This window comes from Carlito syrichta, unplaced genomic scaffold (assembly GCF_000164805.1).
Source record: "Carlito syrichta isolate Samal-C Ts95f unplaced genomic scaffold, Tarsius_syrichta-2.0.1 Scaffold288800, whole genome shotgun sequence".
Taxonomy (NCBI): Eukaryota; Metazoa; Chordata; class Mammalia; order Primates; family Tarsiidae; genus Carlito; species Carlito syrichta.
The window spans coordinates 17,801-40,224 of record NW_007232896.1 but is presented as its reverse complement, the minus strand read 5'-3'; the positions used below and the strand labels follow the sequence as shown (position 1 = coordinate 40,224).

Sequence of the window (22,424 nt, the reverse complement as noted above, 5' to 3'; positions counted from 1 at the left end):
GACAAGATTCAAAAATAGATAAAAATCAAGTTTCAGCCAACTTCATCTCAATATCCTCAAATGTCACCAATCAGAGCTCACTCCATCTGGCCAGGATGATATCTCTGCAACTGAGTAAACAACCTACCTACTGGAAAGCAGGGTTTCAGGTTCATGGTGACTCAGTGAGGAGGGGGGAGCTGCTGTCACCTTGGGGCTCAGAAGCAGCTTTGGGGCCACAAGCCCACGACAGCCAGTGTTTGAGCCACCCACTCAACAGTACCTCTCTGCAGACAGTACTTGAAGCTGTTTCCTAGCAGGTACAATGAACTCCCAGCACATTCAGACACGGTCACTGCCTCGGCTGCCTTGTCTTTGGGTCAAAGAAAACTGTTTTCTGTTCCACATGGTCAGGACAGAAAAGGAGGCAAAAGACCATGCCCGCAAAGTGAGCTGCGTTCCCAGGACTCTGTGTAGGCAGATTTCTTCTTTCCCAGACTTTTTCCCCCCACCCACCTACCCCACAGGCCACCTCTACACAGAACTGATTTATTCCCTAAAACGACTACTGTGTTGCAGACACGCTGGACACATAGTTATCTCCTAAAGCATTGTACTTTTATTTCATAGAGCAGAAAACACAAAAACAAACACCTTAACAAATCCAGAAATACACTGGTTTTCTCATTCTCTCAACAAATAATTTGCCGACATCTACTCTGGGCCACGCACTGAACAGGGACAAGGAGATTGAACAGCAAGAGATGACTTGATCAAGCAAAGCTGGAAGGGTCTCTGGAGATCCCCAAGTCTGGATGACTTTAGAAAAGACTGTTTCACCTTGAAACCCAGGGAACCCTGTGCTTTCAAAAAAGGGACTAAGGGAAGGAGACAGGGCCAAGGTGGTACACCCAAATCGTAGCACTCTTTTGGAGAGGGGTTCCCACCCACCCTGTTTCTAAGCACATTGCATACCCAAGTGCTCAGTGGTGAAATCAATACACAGAGGTGACTCACAGGCAGACAGCCAGCACAGTCACGGAGGCTGTCTGCATTCCCAATTTGCCTGCTCAGGTTGTCGCCTTGTTAATGTTATTTACCGAGCCCAGTGCCCTGAATGCCTGTCGCCAGTCCCTGCTGGAACCCTCCAGCCATTGTCCCTGTATGCCTGTCACATCTTGTCACTATCTTCCTGAATTCAACAGGTCTGGGCAGCCTGTCTACAGACCTGCCTGCTCACTATTGCGCCCCCAGAAGCCAGGGAGGTGGCCTAGCAGACCCAGCCCTACGCCAAGCCAGAATATGTCCCAGAGATGAATGTCCCAGAGATGAATGTCCCACAGCTACACTCCTCCTCCCTTTCCTCGAGCTAAAAAAAGAACGGGTTGTCAACAACAGCTCTGCAGAGTAGCACAGGGCTACTGGCAGCTGCGGCCAGGGTCTCTGGTAAGTGAGAGGAGGGGACAAGGGGCTCCCAGGGGGACATGGGGATGGGGAGAGCTAGGGCAAGCTCCAGAGTGTGCCCCTGCCAGGATCTGTAGACTCGACTGTCCTTCTCAGATCCCTCTTGCCTGGGGTCTTGGGCTGCCCCCCGTCTGGAGTCCAGGTAGCGCAAAAGGGCTCGCGTGACACGATGGCAAAGGTTTGGCCAGCCCGGCGGCGCACTCCACTCGCGGCGCGAGAGCGCCCCCACCGTACTCTGTGGCCGGAGGTAGAACAGCAGCCGAGAGATTTGTCTGGGACCTGGGGCAGCCTGGCCAGCCGGGCACCCCCCCAAGTCCCGGTCCCAGTCGGCATCTTGTCCCCACCCCTGCCGCAGGCCCACTCCACCTCGGTCGTCCTCCCAAGATCCAGGTCCTCAAGGCTCCGCCCCCTTCAGCACCAGACAGACCACAAGCAACCCCAGGAACTCCTGATTATTATCATATGGCCACCGTTCCCATCCAAGTCCACACCTCAACCCCTCCTGGCCACCCACCTTGCGATCTCAGACCAACAAAGAGTGTAGGTCTATGCCCCAGGAACTCAGACCCTCAAGAACAGAGAGTCGCCTACAGTTTCCAGGGGAATGCCCACTCTTCTGGCTGGCCTCCGATTCTACCACTCCGGGGAGAAGTTGAAAAGACTCATATGTGGCACAAGTCCAGGTTATGAAACGCAGTTGGCATTTAAATGACCTAACAACAAATAGCTCAGTTTAATTTGCTTACTCGATCCAATAAACGAGAAACAAGAAAACCCATCTAATTAAAAACATTGATCCATAGACACCGACAACTCCGAAGTCCTGGCTGGAAGTTAGCGCTTAGACAAACTTGAGTGACATGTGAGTATGAGTTGAGATAACACAAATCTCTCCTCTGCCTGACTCCAGGAGGGCGGTGAGGGCCTGAGACACTCTCTTCTTCGAATAAGTAAGAAACTGAACCCAAAGACATGCTAAGGGAGTCTGAACTAGGCAAGTCGCTTTCCCTTTGGGTTCAATTTCTTACCCTCTTTCCCAGCTGCCCTACTGTGCTATGACCCAGGTTTTCAGGACTAGAAACTCCCAAGTCCCCAGAAAATGGAAGTGGAGCAGGACCCAGCTTGCATAACCTAGGTCCCAGTCACATAGTGCTGAGATTCTTTTGGAATTGTTTGGCAAACCTTTTATCTAGAGATACGTCTTTATCACCCTTCCCATCGGACTGGTTGTAGCTGGCGTGCTGTCAGGCCCTAAATCGGGACTAGATTGTCCTTCCAGGGAAATGTCTGCCTCAGAGAGAAGCAAAATCACTTAGTATTTGGCAGCTGAGTCCCTGCCAGGGGAAAGGTGACCTGCGACTGAACCCACAGCCAGTATGGGACACCAGTCCTCCCGCTGAGACCAGATGGCATCCCACGCCTGCCTACCCCAGCGTTCTGTTCAGTTCGGGGGGCTATGCCCTCAGCAGAGCCCTCTGGGGACTAAATTCACATCCTCCAATCCTCCACACCCTCTCCTCCCTCTCCCCCCACAAGTAGCTTTGACCACAGGAGGGCAAGATGACCCTTACACAGCCCTGTCCCCCAGGAGCCAGGAGGAGGAAGATGGCAAATCCAGGTGAATGCTAGGGCAGAGGCTTTGCACTTGCTTGTAGGGTGGTAAAAAGGCTTCAGGAGGGAGCTGGCATAGGGCGACTTTGAAGGATTAGATGAATGTTGGAGGCAGAGATGTGGAGGAGAAGCAGGTGTAAGCCGAGTTCCCCGCCAGATGGCTCCTGGCGGGCTATTCCATGCCAAGGGGTCATGAGACCCAGAGAGAAGTGGCTGAGGACATAGGGTCTAGTCCATTAGAGACGGGGGGAAGCCAGTCTCTAAGGGGTCCCTAGCATTTGGCATTCACAGAACACTGAGCTGTGTCGTCGCTGCTCTGGGTGCTGGGTAATCAGCAAAATTGTCTCCTTCAGGGTGCTGGTTTCCTGATGGGAGAAGTAAAAAATAAACAAGGATACCAATAAGTGAGATGGCTGTGGAGGGTGATAAATGGTGACGCGAGCATGAGCGAGGGGTGAGGGCTTTGCACTGTGGAGTCCTGAAGACAAAGAAGAAGACGGGACAAGGCAGAGGGACATTAAGGGGAGGGTCACCAAAGCGGGGAGAATCCTGTCTGGGCGTGTGCGAGGAACTCAGGGGAGACCAGAGGCCGTGAGGCCAGGAGATGCAGGAGAGAGAAAGCAGAGAGGCCAAGGATGCTAGCGGGGGCTGCACGCACAGGACCTAGAGACCACAGCATGCCTTTGGGTTTTATCAAAATAACTGAAGCCCGCCAGATAGCTGCAACCAGGAGTTGATGGGATCAAACTTCCACGGTTTTTGAACTCTGGGGAGTGGATTGTGAGTACCCAAGGGCAGAAGCAAAAACACCAGAGTGGAGGCGACTGCCCTGCCGTCCAGGAGAGACATGGCATTGGCCTGGGGCAGGGCGGGAGCGATAGAGGTGGCAGGGGGTGTGTGGATTTTGACTGGACTTTGAAAGTTAAGCAGAAAGTATTTTCTGGTTGATTGGATGTGGTGGATGAGAGGAAGAGGGGAATCCAAGACGGCATCAGAGGGTTTGAACATGCCTTTTCCAACATAAGAAAGGCAGGCAGCTTCTCGAAGAAGGCAACCAACAGGTGAGTTATGGTGGTGTTACTTTGGAAATACCACGGTGGCCTCGAGTAGGCATTTGGCTGTATGGACATCATTGTCTGTGAATTGTCTTCATGTGCCACGGGAACAATTGCTTACATAATAATTCTCTTTAAATCAACTTTAAGTACCCTGACTTTTTTCTTTCACTTCATGCCAAGCAATCCTGTCCTATCATCAAGGGGTTTGCAGACTACCAGTAATTGTTTCTCTGAGTACAAATTTAAAAAGGCAATGACAACTGTAGTGTTCAAGTCCCCTTGCAATTCAACCCTGACATTCCTTCCTTCCCTAACCTCTAGCACAAGTCTGGGCACCCAGCGCGTACAGGCTTGAACTGCACCATTGGCCTTGACACCCAGGAACCTTTGAGGGCATTGGAGGAGACCACAGTGAGTCGCTGTGGGAGAAAGACCTGGTCTACAGCTCTGCGATGTCATGGGGGCAGTCCCCTAAATGCCTCAAGGGGCCCCATCAGTCCTCTACTGGGTAGGGGGTTTGTGCAGTGGAGACCACCACCCTTTCCTGAGGTCCAAGCGCCCTCTGGTGGTTGGGCTTCCCTTCTCTGTGCATTGGGGGCTTCCTTGTTTCCAGGCGAAACAGCAGAGGGAGACCCTCCGTGTTGGCTTCCTGCCAAGGGAAGGGACAAGTGGTAAGCCTTGCTGCAAGCTCCAGACGGAGAAACAGATGTGTGGTGCTGGTGCTGAGACTCAGGCCGGGCCCGGTTGGGGGTGGCAGTCAGCAAACCAAGCAGGTGCCACTAAGGGTCAGGCCAAGACAGGAGGGAGGGCAGTGGGCGGGAGTAAGGTCTTTTGTTTTCTACAGAAGGTTACCAATGCAGAGAAAAGCAAATTGATGACCATATTCAAATAGTACAATTCACCTTCAATGAGCATTTTCGGAGGAAAATAAAAAACATTCCAATTTAAACATTTTAAAATTAAGAGCCAGGAACATCAGGCTGTGCTGAATAAACACAACACATAATGAAAAATGTACTTTGGTTCTTATATTACAGCCAGTTACAGCAGAGAGGCGGGGTCCGTGGCCAGAGACAGACAGAAGAGAGTCATGCTCTTGCAGAGAGAGCAACCAGGGTGGGAGTGGGTGGCGGGCTGGCCAGAGACAGGCCATGTCCACACACACACCATGTCCACACATGCACACACACCACACACTCCACAAGCCGCACAGATAATCTTTCTGTCATCCCCTCATCCTTTCCTCGATTAATAAATCATGTTCAGAGAAAAGATTAATTGCTGAATAGACACTTGGCCACCAGAGTGTAAGGGGAGTTTCACATAAAGAACTGTAGTGAGGGTAGAGAAGGAAAAATGGCAGAAAGGTTAATCCAAACAGAGGGAACAGGATGAAAATGTCCTGAAAGCTTAAGAGAACATGGACATTCAAGATACAGCAAAAAGCTGTAGGAGATTGGACCCAAGGGTGTCTGAGGAAAGGGACGCCGGGGACAGGATGGGAGCTGAGCCCTGAGGTCTCTGCCTTGTTTTTCCAGGTTCCCCATGTGATCTGGAGAACCTAATCTGGAAAAACCCAGATCCAAGACAGTGTCCACTCCACGATGTGAGCTGGACATCAGACACCTATTGGGGCTGGGCTAAGGGTGAACCAGGCTCTAGGGAGAAATGCTGTGGGCTTTTTGCTGAAACCAAGTCACAAATATTCTATGCAGCCATCTCCCTGCCTCTGGCTCGAATATCATCTTAGACCTGCAAAAATAACATCTCGTTGTGGTTCTGGCACGTGGTTAAAACTGAACTCCTCAGTGCAGCCTTGGGGTGAGCATCTTAGGAAGCAACTGGCTGTTGTCGCCAAAAACTCCTCTTTCTGTTGACTGGGCCTCTCTAGAGGTGAAGGGGCTTAGAGCCTTTTCTTCCAGCTCAGTACCCAAAGGGAACGTGTCCACAAAGCACTGTTCCATCATGATGGGTAACTCCCTCCTGCTACCACTCTCTGAGACCAGGACCTGGGCATGGGTCACATTACAGATCCCTCCAGGTAAATCTTTCCCCAGTTAAGATCTGTTACTTTAAGCTAGGGAAGCGACCAAGAAGCTACAAAAAAAATTTAAAAGAAGTCTAGTTGGGCGGATGAATTCACATAAGAAGGATTGGTCACACCAAAATCACAAGGAGATAAATTGGACTACAGCAAAGTAAACAATTCTACACACCAAAGGACACAGCCCATGCAGTGCGAAAGCAGCCTACAGAACGAGGAAAATGTCTGCAAGTCATATCCAATAAGGAGTTAATATCCGGAGTATATAAAGAACATCTACAACTCGACACCCAATTTAAAAACGGCCAAACAACTTGAATAGGCATTTCTCCAGAGAAGATAAACAGAAAGCCAGTAAGCATGCGAACAAATTCTCAACATCGTAACTTGTTAGAGAGATGCAAATAAAAATTGCAGTGAGATATCACCTCACATCCATTAGGATGGCTACTATCCAAACCCCACCCCCCCGAAAACAGAAAATAACATGAAAACAGAATGATGGGTTCTCCAAAAAAAACTTAAAAATGTAATTATCATAGGATTCATCAATCCCAATTTTGGATATGTACCCAAAGGAACTAAAACCAGGGTCTCAGATATTTTTACACCCGTAGTTATAGCTGGAGTATTTATAACAGCCAAATGGTGGAAATAACGCAGGTGTTCATTGACAGATGAATGAATAAGTTCAACGTGGTCTATCCATACAATGGAATATTATTTGGCCTTAAAAAGGAAAGAAATTCGGAGACATTCTACATGGATGGATGCATGGATAAAATTTGGGGAGCGTTGTGTTGAGGGATAAAAGGGAGACCCAAATTGCAGATATGCCTTGATTCCACTTGTGTGAGGTACCTAGGAGATGGGGGAAGCAGGAATGGGAAGTCGTTTAATGGGGAGAAAGTTCTGTTTGTACAAGATAAAAACATTTTAAAGATTGGTTTCACAACAGTGTGAATATACTTAACACTACTACTGAACACTTAAAAATGGTTGTGATGGTAAATTTTATGTGTATTTTACCACAATAAATAAATTTTTAAAAGACCTGCACACGTAAGTTTGTCACAGCTCTATTCACAACAGAAAAAACATAGAACCAACCATGCTGCCCATTGAAGCCAGATTGTATTTTTAAAAATGTGGTGCATATACACAATGGAATATTATGCAGCCAAAAAGGACAAACATATGGACTTTGCAGCAACTTGGATGGATCTGGAGTCGATCATACTCAGTGATTTATCACAGAAACAAAGAACAGAGTACCATATGTTCTCACTCGTAGGCAGACCTTGACCAATTATCATGATACTATAAGAAAGGAATCGACAGTAGTGTGAAACTGCTTGGGAAGGGGGGGATGATGGGCAGTTGAGGGAAACTGCCAGGGGAGGGAGGGGCACACCTCCTCAACAAGGGTAGCTGCAAAATGAATATTTGTAGACCTAAACCTGAATTGTATCCCAATCTTTAAAATAAAAAAATTTTTTAAAAATAAATTTTAAAAAGAGCCTTTATAAAGACCAGCTGGGAATTTGGTATTAGGAAGCTTCACACAGAGGACCGTTCTTGCAGAAGCTCATTAAGTCATTCAGCAAATGTTTGTCGAGTTCTTATTTTGTGCCAGGCAGTGTGCTAGATGAGATACATGAGTGAATACAGCAAAGACTCTAACCTCGTGGAGCTCACATTCTAGCAGTGGAAGACACATACCAAGCCTGATCCACGCATGAATTTTCTGATAATATGTTGGAAGGACATACTTGCTTGTAAATTTTTTTTACAAGTAGAACAGAGCAAGATGAATTGGTAGTACCAAGTATGTGAGGGAGTGTGGTAAAGTTGGGACAGGATGCTATAGTGTATAGAATAGCCAGAACAGGCCTCCAGGAGAGGTCAATGGCAGAGTCAGTGTTTCTGCCAAGACATAACTGCTGGCAGGTAGAAGCATAGACGTTTGGGTCAGTTTTGGTCAAGACCGGCCTGGGCAACATAGCGAGACATCGTCTCTACAAAAAAAAATTAGCTGGCATGGTGGAAGGAACACCTGAGCCCAGGAGGTTGAGGCTGCAGTGAGCTGTGATCGTACCACTGCACTCCAGCCTGAGAGAGAGACAACAACTTCCCTTTCCTTTCTTCATTTATTCACTCAGTCATGTTCATTTACTCCTCTCGAATAAACATTCTCTGAATGCTCCTCTGTGCCAGGCATGTCACAGTGAGGGAGATTATCTTGGCCTTACTCTCAAAGAGCCCACAGACTGGAGAGGAAGCCAGATCCGTCAAAACGAACCACACAGTAGAAGAGTCAAGACAGAAAGACTCTTGAGCACTGTGGGAACTTAGAGAGGGAGTGACTGAGTTGCAGAGGGGGCCTTCTCCGAGGAGGTGGCGCCTGAGCTAAGTCCCGAAGGACCAGCAGGGCTTAGGCAGGCAGGGAAAGATGGTAGAGTACATGTCAGGGTTGACATTCTCAGGTTCAACCAAGCACAGTTTGAAAATATTCAGGAAAAGCAATCGAAAAACAATACAAGCTGGGCGCAGTGGCTCACACCTGTAATCCCAGCACTTTGGGAGGCAGAGGCGAAAGGATTGTCTGAGCCCATGGGTTTGAGACCAACCTGGACAACGTGGCGAGACCTCTCCTATATAATAAATCAAAAAATTAGCCAGGTGTGGTGGCACGTGCCTGTGGTTCTAGCTACTTGGAAGGCTGAGGTGGAAGGATCAGCTGAGCCCAGCAGGTCGAGGCTGCGGTGGCCGTGAGCGTGTCACTGCACTCCAGCCTGGGCCACAGAGTGAAACTCATATTAAAAAAAATAAGTAAATTACAAGAATAAAACACAAATAAACACCACGGTATAACAACGATTTACAGAACACATTGTATTGAGTATGATAAATAATCTAGAGATGCTTTAAAGGCTACAGGAGGATGTGTGTGCATTATATGCAAATACGACACCATTTTATTTTTAATTTTAATTTTTTTTTTAATCAGGACCTCACTCTGTCGCCCAGGCTGGAGTGCAGTGATACAATCACAGCTCACCGCAGCCTCAACCCCCTGGGCTCAGGCGATCCTTCCACCTCAGCCTCCTGAACAGTTGGCACTACGGGTGTGTGCCACCATATCAGCTAATTGTTTTTTATAGAGACGATGTCTCACTATGTTGCTCAGCCTGGTCTCCAACTCCTGGGCTCAAGTGATCCTCCCAACTTGGCCTCTCAAAGTGCTGGGATTACAGAGTGAGCCACCATGTCCGGCCAACATCATTTTATATCACAGACTTGAACATTTGCAGGTTTTCTTTCTTTCTTTTTCTTTCTTTCTTTCTTTCTTTCTTTCTTTCTTTCTTTCTTTCTTTCTTTCTTTCTTTCTTTCTCTTTCTTTCTTTCGTTCGTTCTTTCCTTCCTTCTTTCCTTCCTTCCTTCCTTCTTTCTTCCTTCCTCCCTCCGTCCCTCTCTCCCACCCCCCTCTCTTTCTTTCTTTCTTTCTTTTTAAGTAGGAGTCTCACTTTGACGCCCAGGCTGGGGAGCAGTGGTACACTCATGGCCACCACAGCCTCAACCTGCTGGGCTCAGGGGGCTCTTCTGACCCACCATCCCAAGTGACTGGAACCACAGGCACACATCACCACATCTGGCTACTTTTTTTGATTTATTGTAGAGATGAGATCTCGTCAAGTTGCTCAGCTGGTCTTGAGCCCCTTGACTCAGGCAATCTTCTCAACTCCGCCTCCCAAAGTGCTGGAATTACAGGCATGAACCACCACACCTTACGATCCACAGATTTTCATATCCACAGGGGTGTCCTGGACTCCATCCACCATGGATACTGAGGGACAACCATATAAGGAAAAGAGACAGATTGATGGAGGGAAGATGTGAATAGCAGACACGAGCAATAGCCACAGGTAGTTCAAAGGAATTTGTTGACTGTAGGTGCCTCGAATGCCTCTATTAACTTGAATAGCCTCCCACCCACCGCCAGCCTTGAGGACTTCGAAACTGCTCTGCATGGAGCGATGGCCAGAGCTGTCTGCCAGCTCTTTCTCTAGGTGAATGGCTGCCAATTGCCTTTCTCCTCACTCCTTGCCCTGGAATGGGCCAGGAGCCAGAGAAGCCTGCAGAGACCCCATTTCTGGCTGGCAGATAGACAAACCAATCAGCAGGCAGGAGTTGGGGTGTCCAGTCAACAGAATCACGGTCCGCTGCTTGAATTTCTGCTGGGTCCCCGTGTACTCAGCCAGCAGATGGCCAAAGCGAGTGTACAAGGTCTCCATGTTGGTTTCCAGCTGCCCTAGCTTCTCCTGCACGTCCACCTCCATGTGCACCTGAGTGAGCACCCTCTTACATGCCTCCACCCCCGCCAACATTCCCTGAAAGACAAACACTGGGTACCTGGGCTCGATGTCTGTAGCCAGTGCTCAAACATTCATGTGCAGGGAAATGAGGGGATTCTGAACACGTGTTAGAAAAAGTGGGGGAGTGGCCAGGTGCCAAGAGAGCAGGGAGTATTGCAGGAGAGTGTATACCATTCTGCAGATGGGTTTCTCTTCTTCCTTCCTGAGACTTGGCTTTTAGCTAGACTTGGAGGGGGACTCCTGGATGTTTAGGCCAAACACCTGGGATCAGAGAGGCTTCAGGGAGAATTCAAGGGACATGAGGGTAATGTATATACATCTGGAGATCTACACAGCTCTTCTAGCTCCTGGGGTCAAGACCAAGACTGGAGAGGCAGTCGGGCCCCAGCCCTCATGGTTTCTCAGCAGCTGCTGGCTCAGTGCTGTTCATCCCATCGGACAGGTAATCCTCCTCATCATTCTGTTTCATCTTGGTCTCCAGAATCGTGATGCGCTGCTTGAGTTTCTGCTGGGCCCCCGTGTACTCAGCCAGCAGACGGCCAAAGCGAGTGTACAAGGTCTCCATGTTGGTTTCCAGCTGCCCTAGCTTCTCCTGCACGTCCACCTCCATGCTGGCTGCCACCTCATTCTCATCCAGCAGCCCCTCCTTCATCAGGATCTCCCGACCCCTCTCCTCCAAGACCTTCTTGGCATCAGGGTACTCAGTCACAGCTTCCATAAGATCGTCCTTGGACAGGCAGAAGAGATCTGAGTAGCCCAGGCTGCGAATATTGGCCGTGCGTCTGTTGCCCATTTTGCTGCCCTTAATGTTAAGGATGCTGATCTCTCCGAAGCAACCCCCAGCCGAGAGCAGGGCATACTGAGTCACGCCGTCGTCAGCCACCACCGCCAACTTGCCCTCCTTGATGATGTACATCTCCTTGCCGATGTCCCCTTTGCGACAAATGTAATCCCCAGGGCTGAAGACCTGAGGACGGAGCTTCAGTACCAGCTCCACCAGCAGGCCAGCCTCACAATCGTGAAAGATGCGCACTTTCTTGAGGGTGGACAGGTGGACGTTGATGGCTATTTCAGCCCTGAGCTTGGCTGGCAGGTTCTTGAGAACTTCCCGCTCATCCACAGTCTTCTTATTGGTCCATAAGTAGTCAAACCACTTAATGACCTTGGCTTCCATCTCCTTGCTGACCTTGCGGAACTGCATGTAGTGCTTGACGGCATCGATCTTGGCCTGGAACTCGGCCCGGTTGGCATTCATGTTGGAGATCATGGAGCCCACGTTTCCCACAATGGTGGCAAAGATGAGGACACCAATCAGAAAGTCAAAGATGACAAACAGGTACTCTTCATCCTTTACAGGGGGTGGTGTCTCCCCGATGGTGGTGAGGGTCAGTGTGGACCAATAGAGGCAGTAGACGTATTCCCTGGCCAAGTAGCCATACTCGGGATCAGTGATGTTGGGGTAAACCCAGGTGTCGACTCCAAAGCCTATGGACTTGGAGATGGCGAAATAGATGCAAGCATTCCAGTGGATGATGACCAAGATGTAGAGAACCAGGTTGCTGATGCGGAAGATGTTGGGGGAGCTGGTGCGCGTCTCTGTGCGGTCGAAGAACTCAAACATGCGGGCAAAGTGTAGCAGGCGGTTGAAGCGCACCTCGGGTCTGTGGATGCCCACAGCAAAATAGATCAGGTCCGTGGGAATGATGGAAGCCACGTCCAGCTTGAACTGCAAGGTATGGATGTAGTTGTCCCGCAGTTTCCTGGGATCTTTGACCAGAAGCCCCTGCTCCAGGAAACCTAGCAGAGAAGCCAGGCAGAAGGTCACTCTGTCCTCAGGCTCGTCCCTCCCCTTCTTCCCAAGGACAGATACAGCTCACATAGTAGGGCTGTATGGAAGGACCCCAAGAGACCACCACCAGATCCAAACCTCTCTAAGCACGTGGGATCATGAGTTGCCAAGAAGGGCAGTCTCCTAACAGAGTCCCGGCCTGGCAGTTGAGTCCAGTGCCATGTGCAGTGGCCTTTCTAAAAAGCTGAACACAGGTCTTTGGACTTAGGGGCGTACGCCTACCTGTATCCCAGTTGCTCACTGACCTGTACGCAATCGAATGAAGAGGTCCGCGACATAGACCACATCTGAGAAGTAGTCCAGCACCAGCCACACCAGGTAGTAACCTTTCTGTAGGTCACCGAAGCAGGCTCTGTAGGAGAACAGGGCTGGGCTTCACCTCAAAGCCTGCCAAGGTCGCCAGGAGGCCCTAAACTAAGTGCCCGCTGTGTGCAGGGCTCGGAATGGCCACTAGGGGCACTGTGGAGTCTCAGTCAGCCTGGTGCCAAGGAGAAACGTATTGGTAAGTAACTTCTAACCCCAGCTCTCTGGCTACATAGACACAGCTACAAGGAATTTACAACCATGACTTATCTATCCCGCCCCCTGAACTGTGAGCTCCAAGAAGGCAGAGATCCCCTCTCTTAGTCATTACTGCATGCCTCATGCCTGGTCCAGGGCACCAGGATTCAAGTGCTCAATGCCCGTGAGTTGAGTGAATGAACAGGTCATTGGAAAAACCAAATCCAGTGCACAGCTGAATCGCCTGCATGCCCGTGTCTTCAACATACACCCATGGAGCACCCAACACGCATCACTGGTCAATCCAGATGAAAGGCAGGGGAGCAGTGGGAATGGAGAAAGATTGCAAGCTCCAAGAGCTTTTTAGGAGTTGCCAGGGTGTGGCGACTGAGTGGGGAGGAGTTTAGAGAGAGGAAGGAGGTGGGGATAGAGCCCAAGATGGTGGTCCAGGGAGCACGCCAGTCAAAGGGTGGAGAGGTTACTTCTGATTACTTGGTCACGTGTAGACTCAAATTCCATTCCCCTCCCCTTCCCACAAAACCTGCTGAGCTGTCACATGCCAGTGACAGCTCACTCCCAGCCTCCAGTCACACCGGACCATCCCCAGACAGGCTGTTTGCACTTGCTGTTTCTTCTGCCCAAAATGCTCCCTCCACCAACCTCGGGTGTCTAAATAACTGTCTCCTTCCCACCAATCACGTCTCAGCCATGGCATCGTTTGCTCAGAGAGGTCTACCCTGACTGCACTTTCTCTAGCAGTGCCAAGCCATCAGCTTCTGGCACCATCGTGACCATTTGTCTTGTTTTATGTTTGTAGTCAGTGCCCCTACTAGCCAGGGAGCTCCAGGCCAGCAGAGGCCATGGAGAGAGGAAGGAGGTGGGGATAGAGCCCAAGATGGTGGTACAAGGAGTACGCCAGTCAAAGGGTGGAGTAGTTACTTCTGATTACTTGGTCACGTGTAGACTCAAATTCCATCCCCCTCCCCTTCCCACAAAGCCTGCTGAGCTGCCACATGCCAGTGACAGCTCACTCCCAGCTGTCCACTGAGCACAGAGCCCAGCATGCAGTAGGTGCCCAGTTGATTCTGGCCAAAAGAATGGTTGAGGTGTAGCATGGAGTCGGGTGGAGACCACTGCCAGGGAAAGCCACATGGAGTGAGTGGTTTTTCAATTGAGGACCCTAAGCAACCATCACCAGATCCAAAGCTCTCTAAACATGTGGGATCATGAAGTGCAAAGAAGGGCAGTCACCTAGCAGGGGAATTTCCACAGGCTGAGCATGGAGGGGAAAGGGAATTTGCTCTTGAGGAAACAGCATGTTCTCATCCAAGAGTAGTGAAGGCTGGGGCAGAGGGGTTCTGAAGGTGGAGCGAGAGAGATGTCGTGCTTAGAGCTTGAACCTCATCCTGTGGACAGTGGGGAGACACTGAAGGGTTTTTGAGTGGCATCATCTAATCCCAGTTTCTTTCTTTCTTTCTTTCTTTCTTTCTTTCTTTCTTTCTTCCTTCCTTCCTTCCTTCCTTTCTTTCTTTCTTCCTTTCTTTCTTTTGTTTTTGTGTTGGAGTCTCACTCTGTCACCCAGGTGGAGAGCAGTGCCATGATCACAGCTTATGACAGCCTCAACCTCCTGGGCTCAGACAATCCTCCCTCCTCAGCTTCCTGAGTAGCTGAGACTGCAGGCGTGCACCACCACACCCAGCTAATTTTCTTTCTCTTTTCGTAGAGACAAGATCTTGCTATGTTGCACAGGCTGGGCTCAAACTCCTTGGCTCAAGCGATCCACCTCGGCCTCCCAAGGATTGCAGGCGTGAGCCACTGTACCTGGCAGTCATCCCAGTTTCTATCAAGCCTACTCTTTACGAGTGAGGAGAATACACTGGAGGGGTATGGGGTCACTTTAGCTGTCCCAGGAACAGGACAGACAGGAAACCTCGGTGGCATATAAAAATGGGGAGGGTGGCATTAACAGGGCAATCAGAAGGGCCGTTTGCAGCGAAGGAATCCAGAAGGAAAGCCGGGTTAGGTTGAACTCTGTGTCCACACTCCCCTGGACCCCTTCCTGCTCACCTGGCAACCAGCAGGCACCAGTTGTAGAGGACAGGTATGGCGATGACAAACAGCCAGCGGTAGTACCAATCCCCAGCCGGGTCCAAGACAAAGAGTTCACATTTTTTCCTGGGGAGACAGAGGCCAGACTTAGGGAGTGGGCCGCCCAGGGTGGCAGGACGGACCCCCAGCTCTTGGAGACCAGGAGAAAGCACTGCCTAAATGGACGTGTGGGGTAAAAGGACACCTTGACTCAGGGCTTCATTTTTCAGGGACCCACAACCTGGTACTGGCTCTCAGGCCCTCTGCAGATCCCTTGCCCAGAGGGCAAGGGGTGGCAAGGGTGAAAAAAGCCACCAGAGTTTCCCATGGGTTGGAGGGATCTGGAGTTGAACACACAGCAGGTCACCCGGCTCTCCACTCTCCCTGCTGTGGTAGGGACTAGGCAGAGTTCCGGCCGAGGGCAAGGCCTGCCAGAAGTGGCATGAGAAACCCCATGCAGCCCGCCCATTGCATGCTCGGGGCCCCTTTGAACTACACAGTGGGGAAACTGTACTTGGTGCCCTTGCCCTCGTCATCCTTGTCGCCTTTGTCATCTCCCTGCTGTGTTGTCACGGTCTGGAGTTCAGGTCCACGGAAACGCTCGAGGAATGAGTCGGGCCTAGGTTCCTCCTCTCGAAAGTTCTTGTTGGCCCACTGGATGATGACGCCCACCAGGCGGGCGATCCTACAAGGGGGAGAGAGGGAACGTGAGTTAAAGACCCACACTGCTCAGAGAGGACCAGCCCCCGCCCCGAGAGCTCACTGTCGGCTGAGAGAGGTGAAAAACCGACTGGGAAAACTAGAAAAAGGCCAGACCATGACGTTCCATGTCCTAAGAGCTGGGATAGAGGCCAGCACTCAGGGCAGGGGGCTGGGGCTCAGGCCTGACCTTGAATGCAGCCCCGGGAGAAAATGGTTGTCCTGGGAAGACTTCCTGAAGGAGGTGTCATCTCAGTTGATGGTAAAGAGCAAACAGGAGGTTTTTCAGGGCAAGAAGGAGGCAGGATCAGTCAGGAGTGATGCTTGCCCAGGCTTTCTGGTTTCCCTATGGAGACTGTGATTCTGGGATGAAGACCTCGGGCCCTCTACTTAGGCCCATCTACTGGGGGGAATATCACCCCCTGATGCCGAGACAGCCAAGTATGAAGGAAAGTCTCTCCTGGTCACTCTGAGCTGAGTTTGACCGGTACTGACAGTGCTCCCTGGAGGATTTTGTGGACAAACCTAGTGAGATCTAGAGGAGAAGGCCATGGTAGCCACCCTGGCAAGCCCTATGGGCAGGAGCAGGAAACGGTCATGGGATCTACCTGCGGAAACCACCCCTCCGCTGCTCTGGGGCATCCATGTCTGCCAGCCTCTGTAGCTCTGAGGAGGTGTCATCGTCAGCCGCAGACTGTGGCCTGCAGTGAAAAGGGCAGAATTAGCCCAGGGTTCTCTGAGCATGCCTTGTCTTCCTTCCTGGGACATGCCTAGAAAGCCCATGATCTTTTTAGAGGGTGCCCTGGAGTCGAACTTGGCTTGCTCTGTGACAGCCTCTGCAGACTCACCTGCTGCTGGTCCCATGATCATCTTTGCCATTGGCCTTGATGGTAGGGGGTGCATGATGGTTGTGGTTATTGACTGGGGAGCTCTTCACACCATTGGATTTTTCGGTCATCCTCCATGTACATCCAGGACCCTTCTCTGCCAGGGAGAAGGCCAAGAAGGCGTCACAAAGGACCCCAGTACCCATGGAAGGCAGGAAGACTGCAAGTGAGCAGGGTGGACTAGAACTCGAGCTCACTTGGCAAAACCTCAGCTTCCCCAGGTAGTGCTCTGACAGTGCAGAGCAGTGAGATTCAGCCATGCTGAGGTGCCAGGCTTCTAGTGCCAGGAAAATGGTGGTGATCCTTCCACCCTGATATGCACTTTAAAATGAAAAAAGTGCTAAACTATAAAATGTAGTCTTTTTCTTTTACCCCAGTGAGTTTTTTTTTTGGCATATGAAGTATCAAAGCTACAACAAAACTAACAGAAACAGTATAACTTATCTTCAAGTGTCCTTGCCTTCAGATATCCAGCGCATAATTAAGTAGATGAATACTTCCAAGTCACCTACTCTCCCCAAACCCCCGAGGGGAGGTATCTCCCCGGCTCAGAGCAGTTTCCTTTCTCCCTGGGGAATATGAACTCCGAGGTGGTCTTAGATGAGGAGAACCAGAGATCTTGGAGTGGGCCAGGGAGTCGAAGCAGTGGCTGGCTAGGAGGTGCCCAGAAGCTTAGGTCAAGGGCACTGGGAGATGGATTATACCGTTTTTGCTAGTTTCGTCTTGTTTTCACTTTGAAAGTTTTCTAGTGAGGACTGTCTCCTCTGGGCTGAGCAGGAGAGTGACAAAAACAGCACTGTATTCCAGAAGGGTCCCTCTGGTTGCTATGCGAGCCTGGATTTGAGAGAGAGCAAGAGTGAAGGTAGGTGGCAGAGAGGAGGCTGAAGGAGAGGTGGAGACAAGAGTGAAGAACTACCTGGAAAGAAAAATGGGCACGAGTCTGAAATGGATTGATGGGAATTGAAGTAGAGCAAGTGGGTGGATTCATGCAGAAAGAAGGGGCAGAATGAGGACCCAGGGCAGAGTTGTGGAGAAGCCCAACATTGTAGAGTTGAGCAGAAGAAGAGGTGTCCACAAAATGACTGAGAAAGGGCAGCCATGGAGGCAACAATCTAACAGGACATCGTGTTTCACAGTGTCTCTCGTCACAGAATCAGAGCAGGAGACACTCAGAGCAGCCCTTCCGTGCTCGGGCTGGTCAGCATGTCCCACCAGGGGTGGCCAAGTAATGCTCAGCACGACCCCCAGATGTCCCAAGGCCCCGGCTGTTGGACCCACATCTCTAAAACTGCTCCTGAAGTTGTCACCATGGTGATGGCAGGCATGTCAAACAGCCTCAGAGATGCTCACCTGGCTCTCTCTGTGGGACCATAGCAACAGGATGCTAATGAGGGCACCTGAGGGAAAGGAACCGGCATCCCGGAGTCCCTGCTTGAACCCTGGAGGCAACAGACCATAGAGACAGAAAGTTCCAAGCAATGCAAACAAAGCCGGGACTGATCAGTTTCAGGGCTGGCCTCCTGCAAGAGGTGGTGTTGAAGCCGAAGTTGGCAGATCAAGAGCTATAACTCAGGGCCAGGCCAGCACTGGGGACACATGCCACGTGTATGCCTTCTCTAAGGTTCTGGCGTCAAGACAGTTTCCTCTCCCATGACCCCTGCTACTTCTCTGTCAGGAACAGACCTCCCCTCGGCCTTGCTGTCCACACCCCCTCCCCTTCATCAGAACTGCCCCATCAGGCTGCTTGCCAGGGACAAGACCAGTTGTGGGGGTTCTCAGGTACACACCCTCTCCAAAACACCTCCTCCAGTTCCAAGGTTCAGCTACCATCATGCCCAGTTGGCTTCTCCTCTAATTTACCCACCTTGGAGAGGGGCCCAACTTCCTCCCAGTCACTCAAGTTGGAAGCCGGGATGTCAACCATAGCTTTTAGTTTCCTTAATCACATCCAATCAGCCTCTGTCCCGAGTTTTTGTCCCCCTCGAAAAGTGTCAAAGGTCTGTCCACCCATTGCCTCCCTCCCCAAGCCCTGACTTGGTTTCCCACCTTCAGCAGGGCTCTGCAGGCCTCTACTGCAGCAGACTCTGATGGGCCCAGAACTCACTGGGGTCTACACTGAAGGGGGCACAGGAACACCACTGGGCTTATACAGGAGTTGGAGCTCTCAGGGACATGAGCCTATCTCCACGTCATGAAAACAGAGGAACGGATAGACATCTGAAGAGCTGCAGCCATGACACAGAGCCCAAGGACCAGACCAGAGAAGGAGACTGAGCACGGGGAATGAGAAACACGAGGGGGAAGTACCCAGGGAAGGCAGAGTTTGGAAAGAGAACAGTCCACAGGGCGACTGCCCCTACCATGTCAGGAAAATAAGGGCTGCCTGGAGAGCCAGCCGAGTCCTTCTTCTGCTCGAGAAGGGAGCTGGAATGGGCATCCACGTGGAACAATAGAGGCTTTGTTGGTGACCTGATCAAGAGCAGCATCAAGCGATGATGTCACAAAGGGCGCATTTCACGGGGTTTCAGAGTGGGAGTAGGAGGTGGTGGGCAAGAGATAGAGCATGTTGCTAACTAACACTTTCTAGAAGCTTGACCGAGGGGAGAGATAGAGTGGGAACTGGAGGAAGATGGGCTGGGAAAGGTTCTCTGTGTTACTATTGTTCTTCTTTCATGTCAAGAAGATAGCAAAGCGAGTGTAAAGGTCTGGAGGAGGAATTCAGTAGATAAGGGAAATATCTGTGCTTGTGAGAAACTCCAGTTGAGGCTAGGCCCCATTAAAGACGGATGTGTGGGTTCAGGTCCCAGAGGAAGCAGGGATAGATGCAGAACACAGGGGGAGGGTTGAAGGGATAGACATTTCAGATGGGTATGGGGGACAGTGAGAGACAGGTGAAGGAATTCACTCTTGTAAAACCCCAACATTCGAAGTAAAATGAGAAGGGCTTCATCTTCAGAGGCACTAGGCAGCAATAGGTGCCGACTTTGGAGGAAGCCAGAAGGTTTGCGATGGCTGATGACGGGATACACAGGGACACTGAATAAGTGTGAGATCAATGCTAGGCTTGGCGAGGAAGACAACAGAGCATATCGCTGCCAAACAGAAAAGAGATGGACAGAAGAACCTAGGTGAATAGTGGGGTACTTCAGATGGGTGACTTTCCAAGCTGTAGTCAGGCATGAAGGTTGGGTCAAAAGTCGATGGTATCATTCTGGGCCTCTTTTCTCCTTCTCCACAAGTTGAACTACCAACCAAAGACTTTAAAGAAAAACCAGCCTGGACCAAGGAGTCTCTCAAACCCTGACTGAAAGCACTGGCAGTTGAGGGAATCTGCTAGGGGAGGGAGGGGCACACCCCATCCACAAGGGTACCTGCATGATCAACGTTTGTATACCCAACCCTGAGTTGTACCCCACATCTTTATAATAAAGAAAGAGAATTTTAAAAAAGAAAGCATTTTGAAGATACTTCCTTACTAGAGATATTAAGGTCAGAGAGAGAAAGGACAAATTAGTCACACAGCCAAGACTTCCAAGTCCCAGTTCATGGCCCATTCATTCATTCATCTATTCCACAGAAGTCTCCAAAGCATCTTTGTGTGCCAGGTTCCGTGCTGGGTGCTGAGGTAGGAAAGAAGAGTCTCAGAAGCATCTGACAAAGTTTATCCACTCCTTTCTTCTTAAAATAATGGGTTCTACATCCATCGTTCTCCTCCCACCTCACTGGCTACTTCTTCCCATTGTTCTTTGAAGGAGCCTCCGCCTCTTATCCAACTCTAAAGGTTGGAATGTACCAGGCTCAGTCTTTCAATGGGCCCCTTGTCCTTTCTCTCTTCCTCCCACAAGTCTCATGGCTTGAAATACATCTGCATGCTATTGACTTGCAAACTTATAGCTACAGTCCCGCCTCTCCCCCACACTCCAGTTTACCTCCTTAACATAACCACTTGGGTTTTGAATAGACGTCTCAGGCTCAATATGTCCAAGACAGAGCTCTTGATCTTCCCCTTCAAATCGTATCCTCCCAACTCATCTGAATCTCTGTCAAGGCAATATTATTTTCCCATTTATTCAGATAAAAAATGTCAATGTCTTTCGGCTGAAAGACATGAGTAATAAGGGAAGTGAGCCGGACTCGGTGGCTCAGCCTGTAATCCTGCACCTTTGGGAGGCAGAGGTGAGTGGATTGCCTGAGCCCATGGGTTTGAAACCCGCCTGGGCAACTTGGCAAGACCTCATCTCTACAATCAATCAAAAAAATTAGCCGGGCGTGGTAGCGCACGCCTGTAGTTCCGGCTACTCAGGAGGCTGAGGCGGAAGGATCGCCGGAGCCCAGCAGGTCGAGGCTGCGGTGGCCGGGAGCGGCCACTGCACTCCAGTCTGGGCGACAGAGTGAGACTCCAACTCAAAAAAAAAGGGAAGTGAGAACCAGTTGGAGGCCCAAGCTTCTCCTGCATGTAGATTGCTTATGTACCTAATCCTAACTTGTACCTCATATTTTTTTTTTTTGAGCCTTATGGTTGCTGTCGTTTATCCCCTTGTGAAAGTTTCCAGGCCATGTACTATCTGGGATGAACAGAGGATCAGGTATTGCAAAAGAAGAGATTAGTGAATTTACAGATGACACAATCAAACTATCCAAAACGAAACACACAGAGGAAAAAGATTCAGAAAGAAAAAACAAAACATCAGTGAAAACCACACCAAGGTACATTATTATCAAATTGCCCACCCATTGATAATAAGAAAATCTTAAAAGTAGTTAGCAAAATAAGACACGTTATGCAGTGAGTCACAAAAGTAAAGATGACATCTCCAGACCTCTCTGCTAAGTTTCAGGCTTTCCTTCCAGCTTCCGACTGGACATAATTCTCTGGCTACCCTTGGACAGCTGCAACTCATCTCGCCTGAAATCACAATAAATTCATCGGCCCTTTGACAGACAGACATTTGTGACTGACTGGGTCTTCAGGTTTTCAGCTGCTGGCTTTCAGGGTGGTTTCGCACTCAAACTTCCCCCCGAAGGGCATGCTCACGCTCATGTTCCTGTCCACAGCTTCCTGTCGAGTTTCTGAGGTCCTAGGGTGAAGTCTGTGTCTAGACTCTGCCACGGTCCCTTCTTTCTAGCAATCTGTGCTCCAAGGTGTGAACTGCGTGGCTGTACATCCCTACATGGCATAAGGGCTGACTCTTGGAAAGCACTGCACACTTGTTGATGGAAGGAAGGAGAGAGGAAGGGGGAGAGGGAGGGAGAGAGGGAAAAAGACATAAAGGCTCGAGCTTGGTGAAACTCTGAGGAATCGCAGAGGACAGAACTCAGAAAAGGAAAATGCCACACGAGCCTGTCGCAGTGGGCAGGGAAGACCAGCTCCAGTGGCTTTTCCCAGAGGGCTCATGAAACCCTCCATGTAACCAGAGGTTCTAGCTTCATGTACAATCCAGCCCATACTTGTAAAATAGAAACAAATCAATAAAGATTTAAATGATTCAATCAGTGTTGTTAGAACATTTGATGTAGTTAAGGAGAACAAAATTATGTGGTCACCTCAATTGGTATGGAAAAACAACTGGACAGAATTCAGAACCTGTTTATTTAAAAACAAAAGTCATAGAAAATTAGAAATAAAAAGATATTCTTTAACCTCCTAAAGGAGAGAAAGAGAGGTATATATATGTGCATATATAACCATATTCATTACTGAAAAATTTGTTTTCTCTTTTCCTGAGATTAGACGTTTGTAAATGGATATAAACTATCATCATTTCCAAACAGTAATATTCTGGATCTCTCAGCTAGCATAATAAACAAGAAAAAGAAATAAAATGCATAAGTACAGGAAATAAAAATAAATGTTTAAATAGATTATAG

The 22,424-nt window shown here is 49.8% G+C and overlaps 1 protein-coding gene across 1 annotated transcript; it reads right to left on the bottom strand.

Annotated features, from left to right (window-relative positions):
• Window positions 1-10,758: 10,758 nt before the first annotated feature.
• On the bottom strand, window positions 10,759-20,195 carry CNGA2 (cyclic nucleotide gated channel alpha 2). Its single transcript, XM_008053883.1, has 7 exons — window positions 20,147-20,195; window positions 16,518-16,651; window positions 16,278-16,370; window positions 15,485-15,655; window positions 14,950-15,057; window positions 12,627-12,733; window positions 10,759-12,329 (listed from the first exon to the last, which is right to left on the bottom strand). The coding sequence occupies exons 2-7, from the start codon at window positions 16,625-16,627 to the stop codon at window positions 10,924-10,926; spliced, it is 1,995 nt and encodes a 664-aa protein (XP_008052074.1). The 5' UTR covers window positions 16,628-16,651; window positions 20,147-20,195; the 3' UTR covers window positions 10,759-10,923.
• Between the last annotated feature and the right edge of the window lie 2,229 nt (window positions 20,196-22,424).